General features: G+C 40.7%; 2 protein-coding genes across 6 annotated transcripts; both read right to left on the bottom strand.

Annotated features, from left to right (window-relative positions):
• Positions 1 to 2486: 2486 nt before the first annotated feature.
• LOC105040161 (DCC family protein At1g52590, chloroplastic) lies at positions 2487 to 6909 on the bottom strand. Of its 5 annotated transcripts, none has more exons than XM_073254984.1 (7): positions 6647 to 6909; positions 5784 to 5841; positions 5621 to 5638; positions 5153 to 5260; positions 4745 to 4837; positions 4522 to 4632; positions 2487 to 2760 (listed from the first exon to the last, which is right to left on the bottom strand). In XM_073254984.1, exons 1-6 carry the CDS (start codon positions 6828 to 6830, stop codon positions 4545 to 4547), a joined length of 549 nt encoding a protein of 182 aa, XP_073111085.1. In that variant the 5' UTR covers positions 6831 to 6909; the 3' UTR covers positions 2487 to 2760; positions 4522 to 4544. The 5 variants fall into 5 exon arrangements, with proteins under 5 accessions (XP_073111085.1, XP_073111084.1, XP_029118910.1 ...); XM_073254983.1 differs by having other exon boundaries at positions 2487 to 2681; XM_029263077.2 differs by lacking the exon at positions 2487 to 2760 and adding an exon at positions 3126 to 3341.
• Positions 6910 to 7736: 827 nt separating this feature from the next.
• Positions 7737 to 12123, bottom strand: LOC105040162 (beta-glucuronosyltransferase GlcAT14A). The gene is made up of 4 exons (XM_010916569.4): positions 11455 to 12123; positions 10794 to 10869; positions 10561 to 10676; positions 7737 to 8588 (listed from the first exon to the last, which is right to left on the bottom strand). The coding sequence occupies exons 1-4, from the start codon at positions 12038 to 12040 to the stop codon at positions 8074 to 8076; spliced, it is 1293 nt and encodes a 430-aa protein (XP_010914871.3). The 5' UTR covers positions 12041 to 12123; the 3' UTR covers positions 7737 to 8073.

Below are 12123 nucleotides of genomic sequence, written 5' to 3'. Positions count from 1 at the left end.
TAACTTCAGGGCACCGAGTATTGAACCAAAAAAGGTACAATATTCTTGAGATTCTTAGCCAATCCTTACTCTTAATCGGACCAAGGATCTTTTACTATTATAACTAACTATTTTTAGGAGGTTGGCCTCTATAATATTGACCCTCCAAACAGAACCCTTCGGGAAGTCTTTCAGTGTCCATATCCCCACTGTCCATCCCGATCTCTACCAATCGGTGGATAGATGAACTCTAGACAATCGACCGATCCCCCTCTTTGGCTGATGCCCTCTATTTAATAGTAGAGACTCCTGTTGGTCCCCCGACTTCGGCATCCAAGAAAGGATCGTGCACTAGACAGCAGACAACCACCACACGAATAGGCCGAAGGGTTAATAATGATCTTTGTCTAAACATATCAAGTCAAGATATGTCACCGCCATTCCAGTCGTACCCACGTGCCTACTAAGCCCATGTCATTTCGTCTCCTTTATCGGCTGCACAACGGACGAAAGGCAACTTATCAACTGACATAATCTGTACGGCTCAAATACACCCCCGATGGAGGAGACCCCCAAATACACTTCCGCATGTGCTTAATACCCCTTGTGCTCTCTTGCAATTCTCTCATTCTCCTCTGTTGTGTCAGATTCTTGACTTGACCGTCGGAGGTTCCTTGTCGAAATCAATTCTGATCGAAACTTATTTGCTGGAACGTTGCTCTGGTGGTCTCCGACTTACTCCAATCATGTCCGTACATGGTCGGAAATCTTTTCCAACAGATATGCTGTCAGAAAAGAGACGCAACAACTGATGTTAACCATTGTTGGTCTGATCATAAGTAGAAACATCATGCGCATTCAGAGCAGTGGACCTTCCACTTCGCCTTAGAAGCAAACACAAAAGGAAAAAAAAAAAGAGAGAAAAAAAGGAAAAGAAAACTAGTGGAAGCTCAACTGCGTTGGAAACACCTCTATCTTCCACGCATCCTTTCCTTCTCGGCACGTACAGCTTCGGAGGGAAGTAGAAGAACGAAGGTGAAGAACAAGTTTGTAACCATCAAACAAGTCCCCGGAAGACCATCCATCCTAGGAAAAATTATTAGTCAGATCTTGCGACGTACCAGTCCAAGCTCTCCCCACTGTACTGCCGATTGCAGCCACACCGCTGCTCGTTATAACTTCCAAGCGTCCCTGCCATCCATTTTGGGGGCCGGGTGTTCTTTATCTTGTGCTTTCGGATTTATGATGAGTATGCTGCACTGCCTTTAGTGGAGGGCTACTTTTGGCGCACAATTCTTGTCTTGGAATTATGGCCAACTGCATTAACCTACTTAAATTGCAATTCCTTGGCATGCATTCCCTCTTCAACACCACCTCAGACTGTACCCAGACATTTCAATTTTTCTGTCTAGGAAAATAATATGCTCCAAAAGTCATATCACCAAAGTCAGACAAAAGGCAATCCGGGAATGTCAATGCTCTAGCACGGTCTCATTTCTCCGTGATCCTATCTTATATCAGTTTTTAATCATTTGGAGTTGAAATTTATCAGCACTCATCCATCTGCGGTCCCCACCCCTAGTTCTTTGTAGCTAGCTGATTGATTTGACTTTTGACAAAAATTAGCAGTTTATTCCATTAAATAAGAAAAGAATCGACCGCATTGTTTCTCATGAAGGACTTTCCGTATTTTCCTCTCCTCAAAATTCTTCCTCCATCATTCATTCTGATTTTGTTCTGTTCCTCTCGTCTTAAATTTACTCATTACCGATATATATAAAACGACATAAACATTGTATGCATGTAAAATGGCGGCACACAGACACAGACACAACACGGACATACCACATTTGCTTGCTTCCGTGATGTTTGCAAACCGAAGAAGGGCAAGGCGTTTGTGTCAGCAGCAGATGTTGACATGACCTTTTCCTGACCTAACAGCACATTCGACAGCGTAGCAGCCAGAGAGCTTCGCAAATTTGCCAACCAGATGTCCAATCTCTATGCGATTCGGCATTAGCCTCCAGGTCCCTTCTTATAAAAACCAATAAGACGAATACCTAATCTAATTGCTCAATAGCTACCTCATACATCATTACACGAACTCGGTTCCAACACAATGACCAGGATGTTTGATGCAGGCACAATGTGTATGCATCAGAGTTATATGATTTCCATCACATGGAACATGTAGTCTGCCAGGCCTCAACCATCAATTGAAAGAATCTAATTTTCATTAAAACAAACAGCTTGCGTAATTTCTCAAATCAAACCAATCCTATCAAAAAATAATAATTTCTCAAATCAAGCTCTTTGACATCAGAACAACTCAACTGTTTTTGGCAAAGATAGTGATACAAGCACAAAATTAGTTAAAGAACTTATCACCTCATCTCATCAAGCTAGTTTTAAAACCTGTGCGCTTAAGTTGAATGCAGAATTGATCATGAAATCCCAACTTATTTTTTTCACCAAAAAAAAAAAAAAAAGGTTCAATGAAGAGAATATAGGAAGGAAGAAAGCACAAGATGTTCAAACTCTCAAACACAATAACGAATTCTGAAGAAACTGATATTGTTGCTATACAAATATAAAAGATATACTAGCACCCCGGTCAGGTTCAGATGGTTGTTCGTGAATTTGGGAGCAAGAAACTACAGGACCATTCATCAACCAGCAGCCTTAACAAACTGAAATATCATCTGCGAACCAAATCTGATCTTGAATCTTGAGTGTTCTAGTGCAGTAGATCTAGCTTATCATTCACACTTTTTTATGTTTCTGCCTCCAGCATCATAAACTTCCATTTTCAGTTGTTTGATTTTTACATAAAACTCAGAAAACATGTGTACCACCACAGAGTGTGCATGTGCACGCACATACATATGTACATCCTTACAAACATCATGCATGCATGCATATATTTGGGTGCATATAAAATATATATCACACTTTTTTTATCCATCCGAGGCAAATATTTGGGAGTTTGTAGTGGATCTACTAAAAGAGAAGCTTGAATTTGATGAAGCTTTCAACTATAAAGAGGAACCTGACCTCAAGTATGCAGTAAAAGGATCAATTTTATCTCCATGTGCAGAAGCATGCCAAACAGAACACAAACACACATGACATGCACACGTATGATAGAATATAAACCATGTAGACATGATTGGTCAGATCATGCTGTTTCTTTATTTTTTTTCATGCTGTCAACAGGTATTTACCAGATGGGATTGGCATTCTACTTCAATAATGTAGGAACAAAGATGTCAGAAGCTGCATTTGCCAACATGAATGCCTTTGGCAGATTTGCTGGTGTGGTCTTTTCTCTGAGCATACAGATGTAGGGAGGCAAGCAGCACCTGACATGATAGATGTAGTTAACAAGGGCATCACCATCCAAGGATTCTTATCCTGCTCATGCATTTGCTGACTTCATATCAACAACCTCAGACCACCTTCATCATGGCAGACTGGATATACCCAAGGACTATTTTCGTGGCCTGGAAAGTGTATCCTCAGATTTTGCAGGACTTTTTCAAGGTGATAATATTGACACGAAGTTGGTCCAAGTGAGTAAGATAAAATTTTCATAGTAGGACTTTAGTGATCAATAAGGGGATGAGGCATGAATAAGTTTTCAGTTGTTAAAACAATGGCATTATGTTAGTTCACAAAGTTAAAACAACAAAATTTCAAATCAAATCAAGTTGGAGTTTACAGGTTCTAGCTAACCATTAGTACCTATAAGAACCAAGTCATCAGAAATGGAAAAGTGTTTCTATGTACACCCTATTTTTCAGTAAAATCAAGGAAGAGAACACAATCTTGGACATCAAAATCATATGACATTGTGCCAACACAATGTTGGATCCACCAGCTGGCACCGCACTTGCTGGGGAAGTTCTGTTTTTGAATACAGAAGGTGGCATTCCTAAAGTTATTCTTACAGAAAGAAAATATTTGATGTGGTGATCCCCTTTTGTGGAGCTAGAGACAAGATGGACAAGTATGACACGTTTATGGTAATTTGCATCATACAACAAGCAGTCAATATTGCATGCTATGTTTTAGCAGGACTAAAAATTATCCTTGACTTACAACAAGTGAGAAATGCATATTCTTGATCATTAGACCTTAGTTTGGTGAAGCCAGTGGGCACCTCAATTATTGTTTGAAGAGCATGGATGTTGCTAGATTGGCTTATCTAGGTGTCAAAAAGAAGCCACATGTTTGTTTTTGTGGTATTCAGATTCTTCCAAAATTAATCATGCTTTAAATGAATTCTATCCAAGAATAGGATGGATTAGTATGTAATCTTCTTTATCAGGAAAACAAATGAAAATGACAATCTGCCAATGGAGAGACCTTTAAAGTAACTATAAGTACAGAAATCTTGGTAATGACAGTAAAGTGTTTCATCCATTACGGATACAAAGCAGCACGTGTACAAATTGACTAGAGAGTATACATGATATATCTGCACAATTGGTCTAGGTGCCTAGTTATTTAATACAGACTATCCAGTATGTAGAGAAGAACCTGAACGTAGGACCATCAGCTCCTTATATCTCACATGATTCTGACTCTGACCGGCCAAATATCATATAGCGATTGTTCGCAACATTGTCATATGCAAAATCCCTCACCAACCTACAAAATTTTCATATATGAAACTCATTCTGGTTACCATACAACATACATGAGAACACGACTCGATTTGTCGATGAAGAAAGTTATGATCTTTTATATTTGAGGAGCTTACAGAGGCATCATCTTTAACAAAAGTGCTAGTTGAGGGAAAGGCAGGTCAAGGTACTCCATTATCTTCAACACTGCTTCAGACTTTACATATGACCTACGAGCCAAAAAAAAAAACTGTTGTCAATGCTTTGCGAACAGATAAATACAGCGTCATCTGTATGTACATTTTATGTCTGGTTTTGCAGCGGATAAATCATATTAATCTGATAAGCTCCTTAAAAGCAAATTTTCAGCCGGCACCTATGCAGAATAACCCTAACATCAAATGGCAATTCGCAAGGCAAATGTATGATGATAGTGGGTGCTATACTCTCACCAAATTTATCACAAGGGTGATTTGGATTGGATTACAAGGGCAACATTCCCAACTTGATACTATGAAAAGAGGATTCTTGTGACCGTATTGTACCTATCCTTTTCAACAAGCACGACACTAGAGATGTCATCAGGTGATCTCCCTGATCTCTGCAGAAGCTTTCTGCCAGACTCGCTCTGCAGTGCTTCAAACCTTATTCTCCTGTTCAATTTATGCACACAAAAAATCCGGGGAAAATATAAACAAGTCGAAAAGAAGCGCAAGTGGTTAGAAATGGGAACAAGTATTCTGCCTACCCATGATACAAAATTTCTGCAGAATAATATGTAGTAAGACAGAGTGAAGGGGGGAAATGAGAAGAAAGAGAAAAAGAAAACAAGAATGCTTGGGGATTGGAAGGTATTCATCTGGACAAAATATCTCGTTCAAGAAAACAAGAAAAAAAGCATATCGATGAAAACCCGCTGGAGAAAATGATTGCTATTTCCATGGAAAACGGATACAGCAAATCGTAGTGTACTTCTACCATCGTCCATTACTATCAAATAGGATAGTATATACCTGTTTCCGTGACGGTATCTTATTTAGAGAACAAGGGGTGTTTTTGAAGGAGGAAAAAGAAAGAAGAAGGTTAGAGTTGGAACAGGGTTTTGCTTACGCGTCATATAAATTAGCAAAGGAAAAGAATGAAAGTAAGGTTTCAATTGTAGTAAAAATGGCTGACCTTTGGCGGTCATTCTCCCTTACGAACCGGACACCTCCATTACACAAATTGCAAACACCTGCTCCAACAATATCATCAGACTAAAGAAACGATCCATACATATCTTGTAAAAATTTAAGAGAAGCGAACGAGGTTAGAGAATGAAGGTCGCTATAATGCTGTATCGGTTGTTGCAGTGGTTTATGAGGCGTCTTGTTTCATGATACGCACTAATTCCTTTACCTGCCCATCCACCTAACGTGAAGGGGCCAAATGGTTGTGGTGGGCTCCGATGGCATGGATGATGCTGATAGGTTGGTGAGGAAAAGCAATGAGGTGCCAACTTTAACAGCTGCATGATCCTTCCTTGCCCCGGACTTTCCACCTATAAGTGTGCCGATAAAATATTCCACTACTTTTAAGCTTGGTATAATGAACCATCAAATCCATATATTTATTTGTATCCTGTTAGCTGTCAGCCTGCATTCTTAACGATACGGTGTGAAATAAGGTGCCGCCTTAAAAATTTGAAGTGGCCACAAAATATCACCTACTTAAATTTTTCTAGGAATGCTATGGAAATCGGAATCGAATTGAAATGCAATTTGAATATTAGAGAAGAATAAAAATTAAGTTTTAAAGAATTAAAATATTTTTTTTTTTTTTTTTTTTCTAAAATTAGAATGGGAATGAGGTTTTCTCTGGAATGACAGTAACTTGTTCCCATTTTCTTTTCAGTGCTCAACTCCTCGTCGGAAACACGAAGTTGGAAGCTTATGGAACATTAACTTGATGCGTTTTCTTTCTATCAATAGATTATAGGGCCCGTTATTAACTAAAGAGGGGTAATTATTGAAGTGAGGGCTTGGAAGAGGGAGAGGTACCATCGAAGAGCATGATGGGCCTGCTGTCGCCGTTGTTGAAGAACTCGGCGTCGGTGACCTTCACCCAGTCGACGACGGCCTTGGCCGCCGGGCGGGCGGTGCTTGTGCGGAGGGCGAGGCGGTTCGACCCCATCCCCGCTGCTACCACCGGTGGTGATCGGGCCGGGAGAGGGATGACGGTCATCGGCAGCCTACTCTACTGGTGCACCACAGCCAGAAGCACAAGGGCGTTCTGGTCAATTTATTATGAAATCGTTGAGTCCGAGTCGATCCAGTCGTGGCGGAGGCCCACCGCAAGTTATCAAAGACATTACCGAACACCCATACCACCCGCTGCTGCTTTCTTCAATCGGAGCCACCAGATTTTTTTTTTTTTTTTTTCTCATAAGATGTTTTTCTTTTAATGAAGCATATCATATCATCTATCCTGCATGTCATAGTAGTCACCCAAATAAAACACCGCACATCTTTTCATATTTGCTCTGTTGTCACTCTTTCTTTGAGTTGTCCCCAACCGCAACACACCCAAAAAAAAAAAAGGAAAAAAAAAAAAAAACACTAATAATGTGTCTGGGTGCCGCTGTTGGTGGTGGTGGGAACGTTGGGGGACATTATTGATGATAACAGGTGACGGACACGATGAGGTGCACTGAAAAATGTCGCTCAACTAAAGAAAGACGAAGGATCGGTGGCCAGTTCAAATCATCTATGATTCTAATGCTGTCATTCCATGGAATTGTATCCAATCTATGGTTGGATGCACGAAAAATCAGCTGACAACCTAGGTCCCGGGATCAACAGGAGGACCCCGACACGTAGTCCATAGAGGTATGATATCACCAGAACCATTTCCCCTGGTACATGATGCAAAATTCAGCAAGAAATCAGTGGTGTTAGGGATCGGACAGAGAGAAGAGGGTGGACGATCATGCTTCATCATAAGCATGGAATTGCTGTCATTTGCCCCACAAGACAACCAAACTTGTACAAGGAAAAACTATCAATGCCACGAAACAATACCACGTACCCATACATCCAATTGCAGCCCCAACTATCAATAGAACAACACATAACAGAAAAGAGCACCATGGAGATAATCGCCTCCACCTGTAAACACATGTTTAATATAAATGATATTAAAACATCGATCCAGCGGTAGTGTGCCAAAATGCAGTATACAGTACTCCATCCATGGCGAAAGCATTGAAAAGAGATACAGGAGAGGTGCTTTATAGCTGACTAATTTATACTCTCTCAAGAAGATACATTTATGGAACCTTCGCGATCCACGCTTTCAGCCTTCCAACATAGCTTCACCAATACCCACACTCAGGGGACCTTGCTGCTACAATGATGAAGAGCAGGCCAACAGCACAAAGCCTCAGAATTCACAATTCAACTCCACATCTGCTGGCATATCGTACATGTCAAATGCAATGCTTCTCATCGAAACCATCAGCTGAAAGCAAACTTGTGATGAGGCGTTTCAGCCTCTCAGCACCAGGCCCAGGCGTTAGCTCATTCGCATTCCTCACAGTGTAGTGTCTATCGCTGGTATTCATCTTTAATGCACCATACCATCCACCAGGCACAAATCCGTCAGCATCACAACCTAAGAGCTCCCTGTCTATTTTGTCGAGCACAGCATCATCTCTGCGAAACTTCCTCGCAAAAGGAGCATTGCTGTCTACCATTCTCGAGAAGTCATCCAGAGTGAGGAAGTGTGGATGCTGCTTTGGGGGGTTGTCCCAAGATATGAAATGGAGGTCATGATTAACAGTGGTGTTGCGGAATTCTGGTGCATTGCAGATCACTGTATGGAAGTATCCCTCAGGTGAGGAAAGAAAATTTGCATAGTACATTAGAACTGTCCGCGGAAGGTTGTCCCATCCCCATAAACAGAATTCTATGAACTGATGAGAAAGCATCATCCAAGCAGAGCCTAAAAAGACAAAAATCCTTACTGTCATAAGCACTATTTCCACAGATCATAACTATGGAACGGAAGATCAAAGGCAATACAAATCCAGTATCATCATATGCTAAAAGAAAGAAAGCACTTCTATCTACGTTACTGCTGCAATTGTAGCATTCATATATTCAATTTACATAAGTATACCTATTTGATCAAAATAACACGAAATTTTGCTAATAAACCTGACATGATGTTGCATGTTATAAGCACAACATAATGTGGTATATATACAAAATTTTATGTCATAACAACGACACTCTTTGTTACATAAAAATCTGACATTTTTTTGTATTCTATTTTCCAATATCTACAATGCATAATTTCCTTGCTTGTCTGACATGTTTATCAGAAAAGCATGAATGTCCAAAAACCAATCTGTAGAAAGTCTACAAGGTCCTCAAATATGGTACGTTGAATAGTTGTATTATTATTTTAATAAATAGCCTAAGAATGGATGCTTCACTAATTTACTAAAGGAAGTTGACATTAAAGGTCAAATTCCAAAACAGGACGTTTGATACCACCCATGAAGACAAACTGTTTCTGATGTAATGCAGAGTTGAAAGATCATATCTTGTTTCTATAATCATATCCATTTTTCCAGAACAAGATATAATTGACGTGCTGAATTGGATATAAATGGGTATATTTTCTTTCATATCTGAAATATGAATACATATCTATGAATATGTCTTGATTTGTCCATATATGTGAACAGTTACAATAATAGTAATAATTTCTTCGAAAAATACAATAAATTGCAAAGTGATGTTCTGAAAAGTAATGGAAAGTGGATAGAGGAGAAAGAATCAGTGAGTGACATAGAATTCATTAAGTAGCAAATGAATGCTAAAAAGTTGGTTTCCCCTTTGCTATGCAAGCAGAAACTACCATATCATGCCTTAGTATGGTACAATACATACCAGCAATGAGACTTTAAACTTTTTTTCCAGACTATGGTTTTGTAGGTTAAAAAGTTGGAAGGGAGACTATATTTTGCACTGCAAATCATCCTTGATATTCATGATGTCAATGAATCATGTGAATCATGACAACTAAAAGAACATCCAATGCTTGTATCTTGAGATCGGGATTGACTCTTTTTATAAGAACAGATAACAACCTCTTATGTATCATGGTTTGCCAAGAAGTCTTGTTTCATCTTTCCATTATAGAGGAAAAAAATTAATTATATTCAAGTGGTGAGAAGGAACCAAGGCTTTTTCAATATTTTAGATTCCATAGAACACAAGCATCCAGTCGCCATGCTAGCACAAAAGATATGGAGCAACATGATTTCCAATGATGGAAAAAGAGCTGTTTTATGCAAGTGCACAGAAAGAAACAATGTTTTTTTTTCATCAATTATAATCTCTATAGACACAAGCATTGTAGATGTAGTACCACTCTAATAACACAGAAGCATGTAAGCGACATGGTTTTCAGTTGCAAGTTGCTCCATTCTTAACCACAAATACAGTTTGGACATTTAGCTTTTCTCTACAGTCCATGATATATTTCACTAAGAGCAAGCATGTAAATTCCTTTTTTATCTCATGTAATATTGCTAGGCACTGGTATTTGAACCTGGAATGAACAATTAAACAAATTTGATAGTGCCATGAATTTTTCGATTATGTGAAAAGGTATGTACCATGCAAGTAAATGGAAAGAGTAAAAAACTGCTAATTTTTGAGGTTTGGAGCATAGGGAGATGCATAGACTTCTCATACTAATAACAATGCTATTAGAAAACATTATTATCCCAAGATAATAAGTCCCTTTCCTTCCAAAATTTATGTAATTAGAACCTTGGCAGAACATAATTGCCTGAATGGGAGGTACCAAATACATCCTACTAGAAACCAACATACAAGAAGACAGGCCAACACTCTGAGCTTGGCATATGAATGACTAGAAATAGGCAGAGATGCTTCACCTGTAAAGAGCTTGAATGCAGTAGGTACACTCCTTTTCTCCGTAATCCAAAACACGTCTGACTTCTGCAACTTATACAGCCCAGGGTCTATGATAACAGGCTTAGCCCTTTGGTACCTGCAAAATGGAGTTTGGACCAAACAATAAGTTTTGCAACAATGATATGTGATACCTCACTATAGAAAGGAACGATGGATTGAGCCATTGATACTATTGGGCAGATGTTTCACACACTCTTTCCATCCAATATCACTTGTATGCTCGATAAAATTCAGATATCTTGGCAAACTTGAAAGCACGTGGAGCAGATCTGTGAAGCCAGGGGGGGAGGAAGAAAACAAGAACCATCAAAACAAGCAATATATAATGATAGGTCTGGAGGAATTCTTTGTCCATTAATAAGACACATATATAACAACAGCATCCCGAGCAATGCCAAGATATCTTCTTTTAATTAAGGAGCCGATAATTTCTTTTTATTACAGAACATAGAACCAATATATAGTATTCTTTTCCCCTTTTTTTTTCCTTAATTGGAGGGCGGAAAATAAAACACAATTATTTTGTATTCGAGTCATGAATAAATGGGTACGATATGGCCGAAGAAACTCTGAAGCCCGAATAGAAGTGGAAGAATCTCTAAAGGGTAAGCCCCGAGCGGATATGGTACAGACCACCTAAGAGAAGAAAGCTCAAAGATTCCGTTTTACTATATACATATTATAAACAAATCCTGCATAAGAATGTCGAAGAGAGATCATGTCATCTGAAGAGCCCGAAGAGGAAGGGGTTCCAATTTGGACAAGGGAATGAAACAAGTGATGAAGGACGATTTCAGCTCGAGAGCACCTCGAATTAGAATTAAAGAAAGGGAGAAATAATAGGAGCATCTTACCGTCCTGGGTGACAAGGGGGTAGTCGGAGGCGCTGAGATTGATGAACCAATCCCAATCACCGGCGTCCCTGAGGAGGATCGCCGCGGCATGGAGCGTGTTGGCGACCATGGTAGGGCCCCGGTAGGTGACGAGGTTGGCTCGGGCGACGACCCGGACGTTGCCGAAGCGGGCGTAGACCGGGTCGTCGCGGATGGCGGCCGCGAGCTCAAGGCGCTCCGCCGGGGGGGCCTCCAGGTCGAGGTGGAGCACGTAGCGGTTGGTTGGGTGGTAGAGCACCCGGAGGGTCCGCCTGAGGCTGCGGCCGTCGCCGGCGGAGCCGGAGATGAGGTAGGCGAGGCGGGGTACGGAAAGGGCGGGGATGGCGGGAAGTGGCGGTAGGCGGAGCTTGGGCTCGACGAAGAGGGGTTCCTCGATGGCGGAGGAGGAAGAGGGGATCCGGGAGAAGAACAGGAAGAGGAGGGTCTGGCCGGAGGAGAAGAACAAGAGGGAGGCGAAGAGGAGGAGAGAGGCGAGGAGCGGCACCGCCCACTTCCGCTGCTGCTGCTGCGGCGGCGGCGGCGGCGGCGGCGAAAGCTTCGCGTCCATGGCTCCGCACCAGCAACCGCTGGTGAGGTGTGAATGGTAAGGAGGAAAAAGATTTAAATGATCAACTTAGATATCAAAAAAAC

This window comes from Elaeis guineensis, chromosome 3 (assembly GCF_000442705.2).
Source record: "Elaeis guineensis isolate ETL-2024a chromosome 3, EG11, whole genome shotgun sequence".
Taxonomy (NCBI): domain Eukaryota; kingdom Viridiplantae; phylum Streptophyta; class Magnoliopsida; order Arecales; family Arecaceae; genus Elaeis; species Elaeis guineensis.
The sequence above is the reverse complement of the archived record's forward strand: the minus strand, read 5'-3'. Positions and strand labels throughout refer to the sequence as shown.

Excerpts from the sequence above, each read along its gene's own strand:
- LOC105040161 (XM_073254984.1), bottom strand. The coding sequence starts at position 6,830 with ATGACCGTCATCCCTCTCCCGGCCCGATCACCACCGGTGGTAGCAGCG. Across the intron at positions 5,842-6,646 it reads GCCCATCATGCTCTTCGATG|GTGTTTGCAATTTGTGTAAT; the intron begins GTACCTCTCCCT and ends TTGTTGGAGCAG. Across the intron at positions 4,838-5,152 it reads GTGCTTGTTGAAAAGGATAG|GTCATATGTAAAGTCTGAAG; the intron begins GTACAATACGGT and ends TTTGGCTCGTAG.
- LOC105040162 (XM_010916569.4), bottom strand. The coding sequence starts at position 12,040 with ATGGACGCGAAGCTTTCGCCGCCGCCGCCGCCGCCGCCGCAGCAGCAG. Across the intron at positions 10,870-11,454 it reads CCCCCTTGTCACCCAGGACG|ATCTGCTCCACGTGCTTTCA; the intron begins GTAAGATGCTCC and ends CTGGCTTCACAG. Across the intron at positions 10,677-10,793 it reads AGTGATATTGGATGGAAAGA|GTACCAAAGGGCTAAGCCTG; the intron begins GTGTGTGAAACA and ends TCCATTTTGCAG.